This window comes from Thunnus thynnus, chromosome 16 (genome assembly GCF_963924715.1).
Source record: "Thunnus thynnus chromosome 16, fThuThy2.1, whole genome shotgun sequence".
NCBI classification, from domain to species: domain Eukaryota; kingdom Metazoa; phylum Chordata; class Actinopteri; order Scombriformes; family Scombridae; genus Thunnus; species Thunnus thynnus.
In genome coordinates, this window is record NC_089532.1 from 2,965,565 (window position 1) to 2,988,686 (window position 23,122).

Below are 23,122 nucleotides of genomic sequence, written 5' to 3' on the forward strand. Positions count from 1 at the left end.
TGGACTGCCACCCGCCAAAATGGCCAGTAAGAGTGACTGTGTTACACGCCGCTGCTGATTTCTACCTGCATTTGGCGGGTGGGCGGGTGCTAACAGGCACATGTTTATCATGTAACAAGAGATAAATGAATCATTAGCTTAGCGTGGAAAATGTATTTTTCATTTCAATGTGTCTTTCAAGCATCATACAGCGTTTTTGCATGTTTACTATAAAGTTCAACACGACATATGACCCGTTGTCAGGACGCGTTGGGCAGTTTTCTATGTAAAGCTTCAGGCCTGGGTTGTAGTATTCTCAAATGTCCACTCACTGAGCACTTTATTAGGAACACCTGTGCAATCTAATGCAATGCAATACAACAGCTCTGCCATAAATTCAACGTTTACAAACTTTTTACATTTTCAGTTTTTGTTGTCAGAAAGGTGATAATTCTACTTTATTATTGAGGTCATATAGTGGGGTGCTGGTGTACTGGAGTGCATTATTTTGAAAATTGTTCCTAATATTCTGTCCTCCTCATGTATGTTAATGAGGTGGACAAAATATCAGGAACACTTTTAAAACCGCATGAGCTGACAGTTAGTAATGTGTTGGTTGTGGCTCGTAGTGATGAACCTACAGAGCCTCCTCTCGGCTTTACGGAGCTTTATAGTGAGTTTCAGCTCATTGTTTATCTGTACAGCTGCAACTTTACTGTTCTGGTTCACTCTCAGTGCTCTCATAGTGTCGTTTTCGGCCACAGCAGGCAGCTTTTTTTTAAAAGCTCTAAAAAGCCGCTGTACACTACCTGCTCAGCACCAAACATTAAACAGACACAGTTAGCTGTAGACTAGCTGGTGAACATAGTGGAGCATTTAGCAGCTAAAGAGCCAGATATTTCCCTCAGGAGTTGGTAGAGAGCAAGAACAGAAGCTAAAAGAGAGTGAATATTAGACTTACATTCACCAGGTGGACAGAAACACGACTCCAAATGAATGTTGGCTCAAAAAAATCAGTTGTTGCAGGTTTAAGCAGACCTCAGTTGCTGATCTTGGACTAAACATTTAACTACCAGTTAGTAGTTAAATGTGTCACTTTAATTTTGAAACCTGCAAAGAAAAGTTTTTGTATTTAAACAAGTTTTGTAGCTTTGAAACTGGAATGAAGCTCAGATGACACACACTGGTCAGCTGAAACGAACAGATTTTTTTTCAGTATTTTACTTTAAATACGCTGGTGGGTTGGATCAAGGTGGAGACCGGATTCTTCCTGCCCCACTAGTCAAACAATGAGCAAACACTGAGCTGGTTTCTCACCTGCAGCAGGTGGAGCAGCTGCGGCTCTGCTGCAGGTATTTCCAGTCGGTTTCCTGAACAAACAACACATCCTGGTTGGAGTCTCTCTCTTTAACTTTCACAACTCAAAATCCTTTGGAGCTTCACAGAGCGAGGTAGGAGCTGCTTTCAACCATAATATCAGTCAATATAGTTTTAAACCTTAAAATAGTTTCATTTCTGCCAGAAACAATGAAAAGCTTTTAATGAATTTGACTTTTTGTACACCAAATATAACAAATAAGGACAAAACATACATTTACACTGTTATGTTTGGAGATCTTATGTGTCCAAAATGTTAATTTGTCAGGAACTAAGCTAAATGTCAATGTTTTAGCTAAATAACAGTACATTTTCGGTATTATCCGGGCAGTTTTAAAGGGATATTTCATGAGTAAGGAGTATGTAATCCATCACTTGTTTAACCTGTGTACTTACGTAACAAAAAATGTCATAATGAGGCTTTAAACATCTACATTTTTTCTGCTCTTGTACTGCTACTTTCACTAAAGGAGCCCTGGTTGTACTTCCTGTCAGGATGTGATGTTTTTAATGAGCCAATATACTGTACACATGTGATGCTTTTCCGTATAATGTACAGGATTATAAATGAATATGGGATTACATTTGTTTCGTTATTGAACAAAGTCTCCCAAGAATCAGACAAAAAAAATGGAATTGAAAGTGAATAAAAATCATTTGAAACCAAAAAATTAACTCAAAGGCAAAAGTTCTATTAAAACTATACAAGAGTGAAACATGTGATTACAATATTCTCCACTTTTCCTTTCTCTTTTGCTGTCACTTTTTATAGTTTTGCAGCTAAATCTTTCAGTTCTGACACAAAGCTCTCGTGTAGGCGGGTGTTACAGGGCTGCGTCCCAATTGGCCAATTACTTTTGGAGGAACAGATCAGTGGTCGGGAAGTGGTACAAAACTGAAAAATTAAGAAATGAAATCCTAATTAGTGAAAGAAAATTTGAGAATATTGTAATCAAATGTAAAAAATCTTGTGTAGTTTTACTGAAAGTTTTGCCTTTGAGGACATTTTTTGGTTTGAAATTATTTTTATTCACTTTCAATTACATTTTTTTGTTTGATTCTTTCTTTCAGTCATTCAGTCATGAAACAAATCTAATCCTGTAGTTGAACAGGTGCAATTTATGGCGTAAACACCGTCTGTGTCGATGAGCTCATGCTGCATGTGCATTCATCAGTTCAGCCGTTCAAATACATTTCTACTGATAATATTTGTGCTTTATAAATGTTTAAATTCAGGTCTTTTACTTATGAAAAAGTATTCTTTTCCATTATGGTTTGACAACTGCTTATTCTGCACCTGCATATGTGTGTGCATGTGCACGTTTACTCCATATCGTTTAAGGTCTACATAATTTGATTAACTGAAAATTTGTTATAGAAATTTGCACCACTGAAGCACGATATCAACTCAGACAGATCTTTCATCTTGGGGCCCTGGTCTTAAAGAGGTCCTGAATTGCTGATGTAGATTATATTGAATTCAATTTTTGTTAAATTTTGTTTTACTGTATAAAATGTCAAATGGCGATCATTATTCCCTGAAGCCTGAGTTAATATGTTCAGATGACTTGTTTTGTCTGACAAATAGTCAAAAACAGAAACAGTTTACTATCATCCAAAACTGGAAAAAATAGAAAATATTCACATTTGAGAAGCTGCTACCAGTGAATGATCAAATTTATTGCCATTTACATTTCTGTCATTTATCATCTTATCATTAAAGGGGACATGACATGCTTTTCATGATTTTCTGTCATTCGTATATTGTGACGATGCTGGATGTTAAACAAAACTTGTATGTAGTAATGCTCCAACTTGCTCCCTGCAAGTCAAACTTCAGGGCTTCAACCTGCTCTGAACACTTCATTTGCAAAGTTACGTCTACTTCCTCCTCGTGATGACATCAGATTGTTTGCACATGCCCACAAATGTCTGTTCTGTTGCCTTTGCCGCTAAGGTTTTTCCATGTGTTGTAGCAAAATCCTGCTACTATAGTTTGTTTATGTAGCCTCAGGAGCCGGAGGAAGCTTCATGACGCTGACCAATCAGAACAGAGTGGGCTCATTGGGAGAGACAGGAGCTAAAACGGCCTGTTTCAGACAGAGGCTGAACTAAGGGGCTGCGTAAAGGACCAGTATAAGAAAAATAAAGAGTTTTTAACTGTAAATCATGCAAAGATATTCCAGTAAAGCCCCAGAATATGAATATAGACCTGGAAATGTGCAGAATATATCCCCTTTAACAAACCTTTACCATAGGAGGTTAATCCAGCCATGTGAGTGGGTGATTTAAAGGCACGTTGTAAAGCAGTTTAGATAAAAGCTCTGTATAAATGCAGTCAATTTATTCATTGAGCCACATTTCTCCACTATGGAAGCTTCCGCCTGTGAAGAGCTTCAGAAGACAAACGTTAACGGACCAATCAGCCGACACTCGCCCACTCAGAACAGCTTCGTGTTCGGCAGGTAACCATGGTGATCGCTCAGGTAGAGCCAGTGACCTGCACTTTAGAGAGGAGGGGCTGATCGCTCCACCGCCGCGTCACTCATTCAGCTGTTGCTAGCCAATTATGGTGAAATTATGATGTGAGTGGAGTGACCCTCCACCAGGCTGACGCTGTTTCATTCTCTCTTGGCAGTGACAGGCTGTGTGAGAGAAGAAGAGTGCACGGCTTTATATGTGTTCTTGCTTATTTTATGAGCATTTACATCCCATAAACGAGGGATAATTTTACTCCCACGCAGCACAAAATGACTTTAATACACTGTACCTGCGAGGAGGTGGATGGTGTTGTTGATCTCCACTAGTGAGTCCTGATTCCTCAGTCAGCTGCTGACAGCTTTGGTTTTCAAAATGTGTTTTTTAATCCTGATTATGTTCCAGGACAAAAAAACCTCAGAATGCATTTAATGAGCGGAGTTTTCTGCATGTGATTTAAAAGATAAGGCTGACCAAACCAACAAGGAATCAATCCTAATTACAAATATTGTTGTGCATATCAAAGCCTGATATATCTTATTCCCCTGTGCCATAGACCTCTGTTGTTGTCCAAAGAGTATTAAAGGGTGGGAATATTAAAGTATTAAAATTCTGCACATTTCCAGGTCTATATTTTTAATCTGGGACTGTAATATCTTTGCATGATTTACAGTTAAAAACTCCTTAGTTATCTTATACTGGTCCTTTATGCAGCCCCTCAGTTCAGCCTCTGTCTGAAACAGGCCGTTTTAGCTCCTGTCTCTTTAAGGCCCCGCCTCCTGATGAGCCCACTCTGTTCTGATTGGCCAGCTCGTCGTATGTCAACAAGCGACAAACATTTCTACATATGTTCACTTCAAGTTCTGGAACTATGTTTAGCATAGATATCTAACATCATAACAGTACATAAATCACAAAATCACAAAAAGCGTAATATTGCCTCTTTAAAAACACGTCAGTGAACCAATCCACTGCGCTGGGTCACATGTTCCTTCATCATGAAGAGTTTGGTGACGTTAGTTTTTGTAGAAACAGCTCCAGAGACTAATAACAGCGATCACATTTTCATTCTCCGGAGAGTAGTTCTGAGTAAGGCAGACGCCACTGAGCATGTATGGGAACGCAGTTTTGTTTACAGCTTCACTAGCTTGTTGTGCTACATATCACGACCTCTTGACTTTAACAAAGCTCTGTAAATGGAACAATGCTCCCACGCAAAACTGAATATCAAATGAGGCTTTATCCATCTAAGTTAGTCAAATCAAAGTTGCAGCTTTTGTTAGTAAGAAGTTCCTTGTGATTCTCTCAGTATTTACCACAGCTACATGAATACCATTCCTCCAAAAGATATTTGGTGTTTTGATGACTGTGGTGAAAAAGTTGTCTTACAAAAATCTCCTATCAATGTTTAGTTGGGTCGAGAACACCCACTGAACATCATCCAACATCCAACAGTATGTCCAGGTGCAAATTGTAAAGAAATGTTATGTATTTAAGGACCAAAGTAATGCAGCTGGATCTGCCAGTTGACAATGCACTCAAGTGTTTTTAATGTCTTCCTTCCATCTGGATCTCCTCTCCTTTCCTCTCTTCTCCTCTCCTGAACTCCTCCAGCTTTTCCTCTTCGTCAATCCCTCTATTTCCCTGTGTTTGTCTCCGTCCAGTGAACAGTTACGGTGACGATGGTGGCACCAGCTCCTCTGACAGCGAGGACGAGGTCCTGAAGCAGTTTGAGATCTCCGTGTCACGCTCGCAGAGTTTCCGTAAAGCGGCGGCTAACGGCGGTGAACAGCAGTCTCAGACGACTCAGCTGGCGTTGAGCCGACGACACAAATTCACCCGACTGTCGGACCAGGAGGAGGGCAGCACTGAGCCGTCAGACTGTGAAGGTGTGCTGTCAAACTTTTTACTTTTTGCACTGTTTTCCTCAGCACACATTAGAGTAGGATTGGGCGATATGATATTATATATGAAAGCATCCCATTAATATCTATGGTTGTATTAATTGCATTTTGCATCAATGTGAGGAGATTCTTAGATATGTCAAGCATTTAAATCAGCTATAATTGATATTGTTGGTCGTGACTCTCTCTCAGCTCATTATTTAGTTGTCTGGCTGCAACTTTACTGTTTTGGTTCACTCTCAGCGCTCTCATAGCATTGTTTTCGGTTGCATTAGGCAGCCGTTTTCAGAGAAAAAGCTCTAAAAAGCCACTGTACACTCCCTGCTTAGCACCAAATAGCAAACAAACACAGTTAGCTGTAGACTAGCTGGTGAACATAGTGGAGCCAGATATTTCCCTCAGGAGTCGGTGGAGAACAAAAACAGAGCTAAAAGAGAGTGAATATTGGACTTATATTCACCAGGTGGACAGAAACACGACTCCAAATGAATGATAATGTTGCTCCATAACCGCTGGATGTGGAAATAAGCAACTGTTTGCTAACAAGTTCAACATATCAATTTAAAAGGTGATGACATGTCAGTGTTGTTTCTGCTGAAAGTAGCCAAAAATGTAGGTACATATTTTTGGACAAGACAAAAAAAGACATTCCTGTGAGTTTCAACATTTACTATATCACAACATATTTTAATATCACAAAATTTGAAGATTTTATCATTACCCACTAACTCCTACATTATAGCATAAGCATTGATTGGCCAATTGATAAAAACATGGATATATGTTTACATACAGCAGAGGCAAAAAGAAGTTCACAATCTGTTTAAAGGGAATGTTTGATTAAATGAGATATTGTATTTACATGTGAAAATGTAAAACAATTCTAAAATGTTAAACTGTATAAAGTGGTTTTTGACTGCTAGAGAGCAAAGAGTGACAGCTTAGATGCTTAAACCTGCAGTAACTGATTTTTTTTGACCACTCTGGCTCAGCAGAAACAAGCTGCAAAAAACAAAATGAACATATTTATCACGTTGATAATGTTGAACTTGTTGAACACACAGTTGTTTATTTCCACATCCAGCAGTTACGGAGCAACATTATCATTCATTTAGAGTCGTGTTTCAGTCTCTTTTAGCTCTGTTTTTGCTCTCTACCGACTCCTGAGGGAAATATCTGGCTCTTTAGCTGCTGTATGTTCCACTATGTTCATGTATTTCTGCTGTTTGCTGCTTCCAACAGGGCTTGACTAAGCTTGTGAGTACAGAGTAATTGTCTGTAATCTTATATAAGGGAGAAGTGATTGTCAGTTGCATCAGTTTATCGTTGTCAAACTGGAAGGCCTAAAACTCCATCAAACAGAAAATCTGAAAGATCCCTCCACTAATCCATCGCGGCATCAGTGAGCCAAAAGGCCCCAAATAATGTTTTTACTGCAGATTAGAGGCTGTAAAGAGCTCAGAGAGGCTCAGTGTGATTGGACTGCTGTGGCTGTGGACAGACAGCAGCTTTAATTAAGACACTTGTTTGTACACAGTTGTTTTCTGGTGTTTGAACGGCTCATTTTATACTCTCCATTTTTTGTGAGATTGATGTTTCCAACTACTGTAATGTAATTCTGTTGGATCAACTTGATTCTATGTTAATCAAGCAGATTTATTTTTTCACATTGTAATTGTTGTTTTACCAGAAAAGCTTTTATATTTTGAATAGACTTTGAAAAGCCCATCATATTATTATATTTCATCTAATTCAGGAAATGTCTGCAATTGAGTTATAAACAAAGATTGACAAAAGTTTTGTGGCTCCTCAAATGTTCCTTCCTAAAAAAAATTGTGATTAATGATAATTCCAACATCCAGCAAAACATAATCTGGATTATCATTTGAGCCTGAAGTGACATTTTCCCACAAAACAAAGGCAAAAGCAAATTCTCCTCTGCTTCACACACACACTTACATGTATAAATGTGGATAAATTAAAAGAGTAAAACATTTGTCACACTGATTTATCACCACAGAAGAAGAATAAAAACAGTAAACCTTTGGCAGCCTCTAAAACAACAACAACACTCTGATATTTAAGCTATTAAATTCTCATTTATCTTAAAAACACAGCTTCACTTCTCCAGAAAGACTAATGAAACCCTCAATTACAGAGTACACAACAGAAAGAGGGAGATGAATATTTAACTTTTTTACTGATTGACAGCTTGAGATGAAAAAGTGCATTTTCTGAATGATATTGTGAAAAGATGTCCTGGTTAAATGGACATTTCTCTTAGGATTACTGTGTATTTTGCATATAATCATCTTGAAGAAGTGATTGATTGTGATGTTTTATATACATATATGGTGTTTTATTGGTCACATGATGAATCGGAGAAATGTACATAAGGGAAACAGAAACAAAAAAGTAAATCTGTGTGGTGTGCAGGTGTGCAGCAAAGCCTCAGAGCTCGTTTTTACACCACTTAACTTGTTAACCGATTAGCATCACATTCACGTTCATCACGGTGAGCAAACACAAATGTTTGTATGGACTTGAACGCACCTCTTTGGTTTGGTGAGCAGCTGGTCGGTTGGTGGGCGGTGACATTGTTTGGTCGGAGGGGTCGTTCTGTCTCCGTGACCTGCCTGGTATTTATTTTCCATCTTTAACCAACATGTGAGCGGTGCAGTGACATAACCCACAAATGAACAAGGTAACACACACACCGAGACACACACACACACACACACACACACACACACACACAGGCTGATGACTCACCTCAGCCTGTTGCCATGGCGAGCACTCAATGCAGCCATTGATATAACAGTCAGACCGACATTAATGACGGTGAATAGGAGATAATTGCTATTGATTGGTCTGAGGTACGGCCTGTTCTCCGAGTGTTTCTGTCTCAGGAAAAGGCCAAGGTTTAACAGATTACACAATATCGCCTCTGTTAACACACAGCAGTCCTAAACAAGGTTTAGGGAGCTTCTTTTAGACCTCTAAGACTAAATTAGATGCTATACCAGAGAGAGGCAACCAGAACGACTTGTCACATAATGTACAGCCAGGTCAGCTTGTTAGTATTTGTCTGTTTCCACCCTTCAACACGGCAAAATGTTATGTGAGTTATTTATTTCATTCAAAGGATCAGTCTGGCAATTATCTATATTACACACACAAGTATTGTATGTGTATCCAAAGCCTGATATATCTTATTCCTCTGTGCCGTAGACCTCCTTTGTTATCCAAAAAACTATTAAAAACACGTCAGTGAGTCACACCGCTGCACTGGGTGACATGTTCCTTCGTCATGAGCAGTTTGGTCACGTTAGTTTGTTTAGAAACGGCTCCGAAGACTAATAACAGCATCACGTTTTCAGTCTCTGGAGAGTAGTTCTTTGTGAGGCAGACGTCACTGAGCATGTGCATGAATGTGGTTCCATTTACAGAGCTTCACTAGCTTGTTGTGCTACATATCACAACCTCTTCGCTAGAGCTGATTAGTCGATTGACAGAAAATTAATCATTCACTATTTTGATTGTTTTGAATAATATTTTTAAGAAAAAATGTCTTAATTCTCTGATTCCAGCTTCTCAAATGTGAGTATTTTCTGGTTTCTTTTGTCCTCTTTGACAGTAAACTGAATATTTTTGGGTTGTGGACTGTTGGTCAGGACAAAACAAGATATTTAAGGACGTCACCTTGGGCTTTGAGAAACAGTGACCGACATTTTTCACCATATTCGAACATTTGGTAGACCAAACAACGAATCAATTAATCTATTATACGACATCAGTTGCAGCCCTACTCATGACTTTGTGCTATACTGCAAATTTCTCAAAGAAGTTCTGCAAAAAGTCAAGAGGTTGTGATATGTAGCACAACAATAGACTGTAAAAAAAATATGGATGTAGCCACCGTGACGTCACCCACTGGTTTCTTAAGAGCGGTTTTGAAGCTCAAAGTGGGCGTCTCCAGCCGTCGCCATCTTGGCAGTGCCTGACTCCGCCAAATTTCCAGCTAATCCAAAATGGGCAAAGAGGTGGAGCTGAGACAGGCCAAATGAAGCCTGGATGCTGAAACAAGCCACCTAGCGGCTAGCGACATGTCACAGCCACGTCCTTAATTATGCATAACTTTATGGCTTAATAAAATGAGTTATAAAAAAAATTCACCCCCCAATACAGTTGTCATGAAATTAGTTATAGAGACCAAAACCATTTTTTATACCAGGCTGTAAACATGTTTATTTCTGCTGTGAAGTTGGGCATTTTATCATGGGGGTGTATGGGGATTGACTCGCTTTTGAAGCCTCAAGTGGCCATTCAAGGAACTGCAGCTTTTGGCACTTCTGCAACAAGCTAGCAAAGCTGTAAACTGAACATTCCCGCACATCTACTCAGAACTACACTCTGTCCTCACACCCGCAGATTTAAAACCGGCCAGCAGAGGGTGTAATGCTGACTTTCCTACTCTGTTGCCTCCCTTCTGCAGACATGGAGGCACAGAAGCAGCAGCGTTTCCTGGACCCGCTGTCTGCAGCAGCAGCAGCAGCAGAGGATGAGGGGGCGTCTGCAAACTCTCCGGACAAACCCGCAGGAGTCGAGGCGCCCCCATCAGGCGCCAAGGACAGTCCCACACTCAGTATAAGCCGGCAGGCCGCAGACGGCAGCGAGGACGTGGAGACGGCCATAGACAAAAATGACCAGACAGACAGCTCCTCCGCCTGGAGCCCTGAGGTACTGCATCCTGACATTTCAGATATTTTATGTATTATTTAGTGTAGCAGACACTCAAGTGTTTCTGCAGTGTTTGTGATAATGAAAGTAAAACTCTGAGTGTTTGTATGTTTCTCATATAAAACAAAAAAACACAAATGCCTGCACAGACTCGAGGTTTCCATGGGTCTTAAAACCTTTACGTGACCTGAAAAGGACCCATCATTATCTTACCTGTTCATCACAAGAAAACAGATCCGCTTTGGTCGTCAATCCAAAACTGTGTTGCTAGATCGTACTGTGAGACGAGCTTTGGTGGCCTGCAGAAACATTCTGACAATCCTCATAACTAATCCAGCGATAGACGTCTGTGCATCTTTGGGTACACTGCAAACAGAAACTGCTAATAATTAATTCAGCATACTTTTAATGGTGCCAATTTGTCAAAATATAAAAGTTGAAGCCCACAGCTAACAGCTAAAATTATAAGAACTAGATCAGAGATCTCTTCATCTATTAAATCGTCGTTTAGTTTTCTAGCTTCCGGTTTGCTTCTGTGTTGTTTGGTCCACTGAATATCAGCTGGCTCATTGACTTTACATTGGGATGACGTCACTGATTTTAAATTGCTTTTCTAGGTTTAAGGACAGTTTTACAGATATAAAACCTTCATGGATTATAAAATCATAATATAAAGACTTATAATTGTTTGCAGTTGGAGGTGTCAGTCAGCAGTTTTACAGATGTCTCTTTTATAATGCTGGTCTGTGGGGAAAATGAATACTGCGAGTGGCCACTGGGAATAACTGGCAGAGCGGTGGCGCCGTATCAGCTCTCTTAATACATCCAAGCAGTTAACTCACTGAATCAATATTGTTATATTTCTTGTTTATGTCCCTAAAGCATTATGGGATCTGTAGCTCCAAAACCAGAGAGCATGATTATCACAGTTATCAAAAAATGAACTTTTTTTTTTCATGTTGCACTATCAATATTTTTATGACATCATTAATGCCTAGAATTTGATATTCCTAGAGCACTGACACTCTCCTCTATCCATTTATATACAGATATGTTCCCTGTGTTGAAAACAAGTAGACAAACAGACAAAAAATGAGACTTGACTTCATGACAAATCCTTCAAAAAATCAGCAACATTTCACACTTTTCTGGTCACAATAATCAGCCAAAACAAAAACAAAAACAAAAAAAAAATCAAGGCAGGAATCGAGGATTACTTAACAGGGTCAGTGAGCTGACCGCAGCCCTGCTGTTACCCATCATGCTTGGCTGAGGTATCATCATTCAGCTGTGAGAGGATTATCACGCTGCCATGTTATCCTCTCAGGTTCATTTTGGAGGAAACAAACCAAACACGGCGCTCTGAGGCCTTGAGGTTTCGTATAAATAGTTGATATATTTCCTTCAGCTCTCCACGCTCCGTTGGCTTACAAACAGAAGCTCATGAATAATAATCATTGTATATATGTGTGTGTATGTGTGTGTGTGTGTGTTTGTGTGTGTGTATATATGTGTGTGTATATGTGTGTGTGTGTGTGTTTGTGTGTGTGTATATTGTGTTGTGTTTGTACACGTAGGAGACTGCAAAATGTAGAATCTAACAACTTCTCAGTCACCAAATCACACTTTGAAATTGGGAGCAATCTGTGCAGTACACACCTCCCACGCACACACACACACTCTCTCTCTCCCTCTTACACACACACACACACACACACACACCGATATCTAGAAACGCTTCATAAATAACAAATGAGGTTGAATCAGTGGATCAGCAGAGAGGGAGTGCCATGTTATAGCAGTTTATTTATACAGTTATATAACAGTCTTAATACTGCTGCTGTAGAGTTAATACTACACAAATTGACACATGATAGATTCACAATAAATGTTACAAGAATATAAATGGATAATAACCAGTAGGTAATGTGCTACTAATCCCTCCCTGAGTTTCTTTAGCTCTGTTCCTCTTACAGTTTGTTGGTTTTGGCGACAGATCAAGTTTCTCCAAGCTAATAAAATATTGGATTGATTACAGAACATTCTTATGAGCTAAGCTCGGATGTTACTGACACTTTGGTTCTTCTTTAAAGACGACATATTCTGCACATTTCCAGCTCTATATTTATATTCTGGGGCTCTACTAGAATATCTTTGCATGATTTCCAGTTAAAAACTCCTTATTTATCTTATATTGGTCCTTTATGCAGCTCCTCAGTTCAGCCTCTGTCTGAAACAGGCCGTTTTAGTTCCTGTCTCTTTAAGGCCCGCCTCCTGATGAGCCCACTCTGTTCTGATTGGTCAGCTTCAGGAAGCTTCCTCCGGCTCCGGAGGCTACGTAAACAAACTATAGTAGCAGGATTTCACTTCTTTTTCTCCTTCTTTACTCCAAATGTCAACTTCTCAAATCCATCTGTACATGTTGGAGCTGAATCACATCTGAAATATGAGAGTGGACAACACATGGAAACCTTAGCAACCGCCTTAGCAACCACCTTAGCAACCAAGGCTAAAGAATGGATGGCCGTCTATGGGCAGGTGTGACAAGAGGGTAGAAAAAACAATGCAAACGAAGTGTTCAGAGCAGGTTGAAGCCCTGACTTTTGACTTACAGGCAGCATTTCTACATACGTTCACCTCAAGTAAAATCACAAAAAGAAGGATATGTCCCCTAAATGATCTACAGTAATAAGGTTGTTTAATAAAAATGGATCACAAATTAGCTTACCCCCACCCCCCAAGCCTGCTGAGACAAAAAGGAGCATTTCTAATATTTTTCCAAAGACATTTTTTCTTCATTTTAATAATACAAAAAAATTAATTTAAACAATCATGTTGACATTACGTTTGACTGAAAAGAGGGATGATTAAATGTGATTCAGTTGGACTTTGACAACTACTGCTACCATTACTATTACTGTCATTACAACACTTAATAATATCACTGCTAGCACTGCTACCATTGCCAGTACAAGTACAAGTGTCACTTTTATCACTCATACAAGCACTTCTACTACAACTACTGCTGCCTCTACGATCTTTTTTTACTAGAAATAACGATTACTACTTCTACAGCCTCCTAACTTTGATATAAAGTTGTAGTAAACATCCACAGTATCCTCAGTGTGTATTAGGTGAGGGTCTGTCTTTGTGTTTCCTTCTTCTTCTTGTGTGGACCTCCTGACCCGCACGTTCAATAGACTCAGCAGGAGCTCGGTGATTATCTTATCTCCTCCGCCGTTGCCATGTGAACGCCGACACTCAGGCCCGCTCCGTCAACACTCGACACAATCGATGTTGTCTTTGCTGACTGTATAGGAGGCTGCAGAGCGAGGAGGAGGAGGAGGAGGAGGAGTAAGGAAGGGGGGGGGTTTATTTCTCCTTTATGACAGGATTTCTCAGTTTCTGTCTCTTGACTCTTCATACATGCATACATCATGATTAACAGAGCTTATTTTAGAGCATATTTTAGGCTGGCATCTCCAGTTAATGTGTGGGAAAAGAGCCAAAAATCTATTTACAGTGGTAATGCATTTGTATTTGTATTGCATCTTTTCAAAACAAAGTGCTTTACATAAGACATAAAATGCTTTAGGACAAGATATTATTTATTTTTGTTTTCCTTCCTTCTCAGCAAGAGCAGCCTCCCCATGATGACGTCGCGTCTCAGCCGATAAGCTCTTCCCCTCGACCCCCCATCTCCAAATGCGGCGACCTGGTTCTCTCTCTGGAGTACCGTCCTGACTCGGAGAAGCTGCTGGTCTCTGTGGTCGCGGCCCGGGACATTCCCGACAAGGCGCGCAGCGGGATGGACTCCTGGCAGGTGCACATGGTCCTGCTTCCCTCCAAGAAGCAACGCCACAAGACCTCGGTGCAGAAAGGTTCGCTGCCGCACTTCAACGAGACCTTTCGCTTCTCGCGCCTGGAGCCGTCCGACCTGCAGATATCGGCCATCAGGTTCCGGCTGTACGCTCTCGGAGGCAGGATGTCCCGCGAGCGCATGATGGGGGAGAAGATGCTGCGTTTAGGTGGGCTCGACCCGAACGGAGGGACGATGGAGACGACGCTGGTTCTGGAGCCTCGCAGTAACCTCAAGGTCAGTAGCAACAATTCACATTTCAGCAAACACCATGACGCTGCTGTTCATTGTGTGTTATTTCCTGATGTTTTCTGTGTTTACAGAGTTTGGGCTCCCAGCTGAGCCTGTCTGCTGTGTCTCAGAGCGACAGCGCCTCCTCCACTCAGTCTCTGACCCACGGCGGCGTCCCCGAGCTGCTGGTGGGACTGTCCTACAACGCCACCACGGGACGCATGTCTGTGGAGCTCATCAAGGGCAGCCACTTCAGAAACCTGGCCATCAACAGGCCACCAGGTCTGCAGTGAGCCTCGCACCCAAAGACACATAACATGTTTATATACACTCAGATATAACAGACAGAAGTGTCAGAAATGTCATATTTCCATCATGTTGTCCACATGGTTTTCCATCATTTGAGCTTTGACTGCCGCCCTTTTAATGACCTCATCTCGCTGTGTCCTCTTCTTCTGCAACAGTGTAACGGCACCGACTGGAATCATAGCGCCACCAACTGTTTATCTTAAAGATCCAACTCTAAATATTTGCAAAATTAGGAAATGTGCATTAATTTGAATTTTCTTTCACTGATTTTCTGGAAATTTGGTTAAATTTGGATGAAAATCTAGCTAATAACGGGGGAAACAAGTTTATACTTGCAACATAACAGGAAAAGAAGTGAAAAAAACTTAAAAGGCATGGCATTGACATTTCTGTCCTTCTTTTCCTCTTCGTCCTCTCTCTCCAGACACCTACGGGCGTCTGTCGCTGCTGAACTCGGTCGGTCAGGAGATCTCACGGTGCAAGACGTCGGTGCGTCGCGGCCAGCCCAACCCCGTGTACAAGGAGACCTTCGTCTTCCAGGTGGCGCTGTTCCAGCTGTCGGACGTCACGCTGCTGGTCTCCATCTACAACCGGCGCAGCATGAAGCGCAAAGAGATGATCGGCTGGATCGCTCTGGGTCAGAACAGCAGCGGCGAGGAGGAGCAGCTCCACTGGCAGGACATGAAGGAGAGTCGAGGACAGCAGGTCTGCCGCTGGCACGTCCTGCTGGAGGCGTAACGCTACCTGCCTGCCAGGATTTAGTTTTTTTTCTTTTTGAAGCAGAGGAGAGAGTTTATTCTTTAGTTAGAAGGTCGGAAAGTACTGATGAAAGCAACGACAGCCTTGATTTGATTCGCGGACAGGAAGACGATGCACAAAGTTTCAAAGACGAAGGATTCTGACTTCTCTAAGCACACGCTCCCCCTGATGTCACATCTGGATGAACCCACATAAACATCAGACCTGGCTGTTTGTGTTTAGATGAAGAATAAAACGATCTGCTCTCGGAGGCCGACAGAAGTGGAAGCAGATGAAGATTATTAATTTCTTATTTCTGTCGTGTAAACTTGAAGGTTTCCTGCAGAAATGCTCTCGTCCTTCTCAATAAAAAAGAAAAGCTTTGTAGAATATTCATCGGCCTTCGAGAGGAGCAGAGAATTTGTCCTTCATTCAATGTCCTCCGGGTTTTTGTTAAAGCAGCTCAGTTGTAGGATGAAACGGCTGCAGGTTTTTTCTTTCTAGTGACATGCTGTGTTAGAAAGTACACGCAAATCACAGATGTGTGTGTGTGTGTGTGTGTGTGTGTGTGTGTGTGTGTGTGTGTGTGTGTGTGTGTGTGACAGAAGGCGCTTGTTATTTCAAAATCTTGCTGTTCTTTTACTGGCTGGCAAATCAGTAATGATGGAAGAAGCACTCACATCCTTCACTTAAATAAAAATATCAATATCACGATGTTAAAATACTTCATTACAAGTAAAAGTTAAGTACAGAAGTATTAGCAGCTAAATTCACTTAAAGTACTAAAGTTAAAGTACTGCAGAAAATCAGACTGATATATTAAATACATTTAACAAAGTACATTATTAATACCAATGAGTCGATGCATGAGCAGCATTTTAATGTTGCGGCTGTTCGAGGTGGAGATAGTTTGAACTATGTGAGAGTCATAAGATAAATCTGAAGGGTTGAGAGACGACAGACGGTTCTGCTACATAAGTTAGATACATATTTCAGAACTTTTCTTTCATCTTTGCATGAGTTTTACCTCTTTGGGCCTCAAACAGTTATGTATTTGAAACCATGTCAGGCGGGAAATTTCTCTTTGACGGAACTGCAAACAGCTCAAAGACATCATGAAACATGAGAAAGAAACACAAACACACACTGATTTTTTTTTTTTTGTAAAGGCCAACAAGCCAAAAAGTTTGTGAACCACTGGTTTCACTGGTTTTAACAATACAGTGTATTATTTCACTTTGACATATAGTGGAGCGGAAGTATAAGGTAGCATAAAATACAAGCACCTCAAAATGTACTTTCCACTCAAGCAAATTAGTACAGATGCAAGTGAATCTTTACATGTCATCAAGTGCAAATTATGGAAAAAGTCAATGTAAAGTTTCCATCAGTTAATTCTCACTAATGGAAGGACGATGAAGGGTGAAGTCAGCGTTCCCGTTAATGAAGGATCATGTGACAGAGAAATACTGGGAAAAAGAAACACACATGAGAGCAGAAGATATTTTATGATTGCAGTGGAGGAGGGAGGCGTCTCATTCATATTCAGCCCTCATTCATATTCTCCTGACACACACACACACACGTGCTACTACAGGCAGGAAGACAAGCAGCTGGAGACTCTCAACCCCCTTTGGGATGAGAGCATCTTCCCCCTCCTCCTCCTCCTCTGCCTCATCCTCACTGAATGGTGTTATTTGGCTTCGGTTCGCTCTCCTTCACAGGGCAAAGCTCATTTCATCACCCATCAACGCTGAGCTGAAAAGAGGCTTTAAATATCTCACTGCAGCTGTTAATAACATGCAACGAATTACCCTGCAAGTGTGTGTGTGTTTTTGCTTTTTTTTTTTTTTTCTCCCACAGTCTCTCTCTCTCTCTCTCTCTCCATCTCTGTGGTAATTGGTACTGTAGTTACAGCTGTAGGATCGTGCAGCGAGATGATGGTAATGCCGCTGTTAATGCTCATCCTCTTCCCGTCTGAGCATCATTGAGTCATAAGGCAGCGGTTCAGCCCCCAGGGGGGGGGATTATATTTGTTTGTGTAGACAGATACTGTAGCTTCAAAAAAAAAAACCCTCAGGGGTTCACACACCGAGAGCAGAGATGTGTTAATCAGAGTTTCCTTTGGGCAGGTGACAACAAAGCCTGTTGAGAAACCTTGAACTGCAGCTCTGTTTGAAAATGTAAGAAACTGACTCAGAAAGCAACAAAAAATTTCACACACAGTCGATCTCTTGTACTCACTTTAGAGCTGCAACGATTGGTTGCCAACTTCACCAACTTCGCTGTTTTGAGTCCAAAAAATAAAGTCCAAATTATCTGGTTCCAACTTCTCAAATGTGAATATTTTACTGCTTTCTTTAGTCCTTTATGACAGTAAACTGAATATCTTTGTGTTGTGGACAATTAATCGATAATGAAAGTAATCGTTAGTTGTGGTCTTACTCACATTATGATGTTTCGGTCATGGCTCATAATGACAATGAAGGTCTGAGGACCGAAACATCGTTCATAAAGTGAGTACAAGTGATCAACAGTTTGCAGGATTTTTGTGGTGTTTTCACAGTTAGAGCTCGTGATCCGACGCACCCGCCCATAAGACCTGTACCTGCAAGAAAATGACTCAACAGTGTAAGGTTTCATTGGGATAATATTACTTTTGGAAAGACAAGCAAAACAAATTCAAATTCTTAATGTGTCTTAAAGAGTCAGTTAAAAACCAAAAAACATTTTCCAACCATGAAGGTTTTCAGGCTTCGAATCATAATAACAACACAGGATGGAAACACAGAGATCTCTAAAGATGTTGCTCATATTGAATGAAAACACGGAGCTGTTAATGTTAATAAAAAAGAGAGAGAGAGGCAGCGTTACATTGTGTTAATCACAGCACAGTGAAGGCCACGACATGTAAAACACTCATCCAGTAATATTAAAACAAGCTCATTAGAGATTATAATGCATCTTTTAACTATTCAGATTGTAAGACAGTCGACCATCGTCTGATCATCCAGCAGCTGGATCGTTTGGGCAATTAATGAGGCGCCACAACTCTACTCAAACGACATCAAACTTAGTATAATTCAGCTTTAGACCATTAAATCTGCTCGTCTGAGGTTAAAGAAACATCACAGTTATGGTCAAAATGAACCAATATTGACTATTGATGGGAGACATGATGCAAACTTTGGTTCCTAAAGTCCATTATTCACATGACCACAAGAGGAAGCTTGTCAGGAAAACTTAATTAAAGCTCATTTGACCAAAAAGTTCCCATCACAAGATCCACTTACGCAGTGTTTCCAGAGCTTTCAGCCACATCTTATCTTCAGCATATGAAATTATAGGTTGTTTTAGGTGTGTGAACAAATCATCAAGGCTGTATTCTTCTGTTGAGGACTGTCTATGTTCTGGATAATCTACAAACCATTTTCGCTTGTTTCAGCATGTCAGTGAAGCGATATGATGCTATGTTGAATGAGATATTTACACCCAAGAAGCCATGTTTTTTTTGTGTGACTGTATCTTTCCATCAAAGGGACATATTCTAGATGTCTCATGCATCATTTTATACACTTTCCCCCCCAAAATTCAACCTGACAACACAGGAAACCTTAAGAGAATAAATAATACAGTTGTGTAAATTTGTACAAAGCTTTGCCAAACAATATAGAAGTTGTACCTATTGGCAGATACAGCAGAGACGGTGAAATACAACAATGAGCACAAAAAGTTACACAACTATTTTTGGATGTACGTACAGATCTGTCTCAGTAAAATTAACTATTTTTCAAGAATATATAACACTTCAAGCACATATAATATGTACAAGATGTCATTCTATTTATTGTCCATGAAGAAAAAACTCAGTGAATCAAGTTTAATTTAATGTTTAGCTGTTTTTTTGAATAGTTTCCACCAACCTTCAGACTTTTTTGGTTTGAGTCAGACATTTGTGTCAGTTTTTCTTTGGTTGGACAAACAAAAGGTCACAGATGAAAACATGTTTGAGCGTCTGAACTACATCAGAACCACTTCTCTGTGCTCCGCTGAGACCTGACTGAACTGAAATGATTTATTATGTCTTAAGTGATTCAGGGGAAGCTTCTATTACTGAAGACTGAAACCAAGGTTTTCTTGATACTTGATATTTCTCGAAGGGCACAACTGAATGGATTCATTCTGTATCTGTTAAAAAAGCAGAAAACTTGACAAGCTGTTAAGTGTTGTATCATGTTTAAACTGCAGATATGTGATGACGACTACTTCAGGTATAAATTAAGGCCGATGAAGAATAGGAGTGCTGCGACTAGCTTGATGTTTTGTAAAAATCGGCTGACACATCTGGGGTTTCCTGGATCATCTCTATTTTTTATTTAATTGTTAATATTATTAATTTTTCTATATTAACTCTCTCCAAAGACCAGAGTTTAGCCCCCATTCATTTTTCCCATAGACAACGTCACGTGACTCACAGTTTGAGCTCTTCTGTAGCTCTGATTAGCATGAAAATCTCCCGTTTAAATCATCATTACAAAAGATGCAACAACTGCGTTAAATAAAAAGCCAAACGCACAAAAAAATTTCAGAAACAGCCAATCACCGTGCTTAAAATTCGGTCACATGCGCCGCTAACAGCGAGCAGAAGCTATAACGGTGTTGAGACTTTTCATTTCTGAGTCACTTTTGAGTGAATTCAGCAACTATGGCGCCAAATTTTGTTTACGGCTTCAGCGACGAAGCATTTTGAATTCATTACGCTCTGATTCACACCTCTGACTGGCTTTTTCTCCATGGCAACGGCGGCCGAGGCTCATGGGTATTATTCTTAGTCATCCATCAAAATCACGGACAAAACGTGTTTTTCTCAGAAACAAAGTGAAAATAATTGAAACCGGTGGTCATAATATAAATCTATTGAATCGTTACATTATCCAGAAGAGTCCTGAGTTTCTATGTTCAGATTGTTCACAGAAGTTTTTGAAACGGGAATTTTTGAACAGAATCAGGAAAAACACTTTTGGAACAGCAGCACCTCAGACTTCACACTCCTATTACAAGGTGAATGTATCTCACTGCTGTACTTATCTGTAAAAATATTTGTATCTTGATATTTAACCCAAGATAAAATTGACTGTTTGTTAAGCCCACGCCCCCTTAATTACTGTTGCTTTGTCTATCAAGCTTTCCGTTGTAGAGCTGAACAAATACAGTTTATAATAATAACAGTGGCAGATGTAACACTTGAAATTTGTCGTAATTTTTTAAACAGTTGGTCAGGCAGAAGTAGACACTTTTAGACAGTAACTAACACCTGTAGCTAGCTAGCTAATTTTTAACTGTAAAAGCATGTTAAATATGCATTTGATGGCTACACATATGATATAATGCTAACTCAGCACAGTGTAATGATGCTAAAAAGACTAAAGTATTACAGGCCACAGGTAAAAAAGTTCCAGAAAACTGTCTCTTGTGCTACGGCCATTGAGGTTTACAATTAATTCAGTAAAATACAGTTAATACAAATTAAAAAATGTAAGGGTTTAGAGATGTTAGCAGCCACTGTCAACATGTCTGCAGTGATGCCTTAAATTCATTGCTTCATAAAAGTTGAATTTTCTTCTCGCTTTAGTGAAATAACACAAATGTACGGTAGCCCCAGACAGACATTTTCATTAAAAAAGAACATTTTTCCCCCCAATAACAGTATTTATTGATAGGTATTTTTGTCAAGAAGTTATTTAAATCCTGGTTTTTACTGAGCCCGAGAGGGGCCATGGAGAAAAAAACAAACAAATATATACAACCCTGAAGCTCTGATTTTATGAACTGGATGATATCCACAAATCGAGAGCACGAGAAATTAAATTGAGAGCACAAAAAATTGAATCAAGAGCACGAAAAATTGAATCAAGAGCACGAATAATTGCATTGAGAGCACAAAAAATTTAATTGAGAGCATGAATAATTTAATCAAGAGCACAAAAAATGAAATCAAGGGCACGAGTTATTAAATCGCAAGCACGAATTATTGAATCAAGAGCACAAATTATTAAATCGAGAGCATGAATACTTGAATCGAGAGCACAAATAATTTAATTGACAGCATGAATTATTCAATCAAGAGCACCAATTATTAAATTGAGAGCACGAATAATTTAATCGAGAACACTAATAATTAAATTGACAGCATGAATCACTAAATCAAGAGCATTGATTTGATTTTTTTTTTTCTTCATGGCCCCTTTTGGGCTCCGTATAAAATAATAAAAGCCCCAGACAGAAATGTTAATTAAAAAAATCTACTTTTAAATAAAGAACTTGTACTAAATCACATTTTTGTCCACAGTAACAGTATTTATTTATTGGTATTTTTGCCAAGAAGTCATCTAAACTTTTGACCTGCAGTTATTAAAATTTGGCAGATGAATCATCTGACATCAGCACTCCTTTTCTACAGGCTTCATACATGTGAGCGTGAATAGTGATATGAACTATATATACTGCACAGACTGATATATTTTATGCATGTTGAGTTGCTGTACAGAATCTATCATATCTATTCTATATTTTTTAAAATAGTAAATGTTCTAAGTTTTAAGTATTTCCCAGGATTTCTATGGTATTTCCACATCTGCATGCTCAGTTCTAGATCCCAAGTTGTATTACAGATGTGAGACAATCAGATTGTGCTGCAGATGTAATACAGTTGTAAAACTCTGATGAAGTGCCTGTAACTTTTGTTCTTCCTCTACGGGAGTTGAAACATATCCACCATAACAGAAACATGATCCAAATTTGCATGAAGCCTTCTTGTTGTTCCCTGTGAATGCTGCTGTAGGATTGCATGTATGGAAGTCAAAGCCGGTTCCCTAATGTCAACGCCTGCGTGGACCAGGGCTGGAGTCCAGGTCTAAGTCAGCCCGGATTCAGTCGAGTCTTTATCAGGTCTACAGGGAGGTCAAAATCTAAAACAAGGTCACAGCAAATTCAGATACCAAATATAAAACTATACATATTTTTTTAAACTTCTGAAACGTTTTTTTCTTTTTTACAGTGACATTATCAAATCTAGGTCACAGAATTGAGTATATCCATTACACAAAATGAATTGTTTCAGATTCGGGGATACAATTTATTATTAAATATATTATTTAAATCTTTTTTTTTTTTTTTTTAAATTCCCACTTTGGCTCTATATGGACTCAGTAGAAATGTCATCTCAGCTCTCGGCAAAGTTAGCCTAACTTTGAGTTTTTGCTAATATGGTAGAGGTAGTTTAAATTTATGACAATCATCTCATAAAACACAGATTTTAAAGAAATAGTTTGATATTATGGTAGATACATTTATTTTCTTTCTTAGAGAGTTAGATGAAAAGATCATGTCTGGAGATTTACATGCAGTTCTAGAGTCAGGAGGCCGTTAGCTTAGCTTAGCATAAAGACTGGAAGGAAGGGGAAACAGTGAGCCTGGTTGGAGTTAAAAACAAAACAAAACACTACCA

At 39.6% G+C, this 23,122-nt stretch overlaps 1 protein-coding gene across 5 annotated transcripts in view; it reads left to right on the top strand.

The window, feature by feature from the left end:
* syt16 (synaptotagmin XVI) overlaps positions 1-22,338 on the top strand; it is a 44,393-nt gene extending 22,055 nt beyond the window's left edge. For 4 of the 5 annotated variants that reach the window (XM_067614709.1, XM_067614707.1, XM_067614708.1 and 1 more), the window contains 5 exons: positions 5,499-5,723; positions 10,234-10,478; positions 14,113-14,574; positions 14,661-14,850; positions 15,302-16,944. In XM_067614709.1, coding sequence (XP_067470810.1) covers positions 5,499-5,723; positions 10,234-10,478; positions 14,113-14,574; positions 14,661-14,850; positions 15,302-15,615 — 1,436 coding nt within the window. In that variant the 3' untranslated portion in view covers positions 15,616-16,944. Of the gene's footprint in view, positions 1-5,498; positions 5,724-10,233; positions 10,479-14,112; positions 14,575-14,660; positions 14,851-15,301 lie in introns of all 5 variants that reach the window. The other variant, XM_067614705.1, reaches the window with a different exon arrangement.
* The last annotated feature ends 784 nt before the right edge of the window (positions 22,339-23,122 follow it).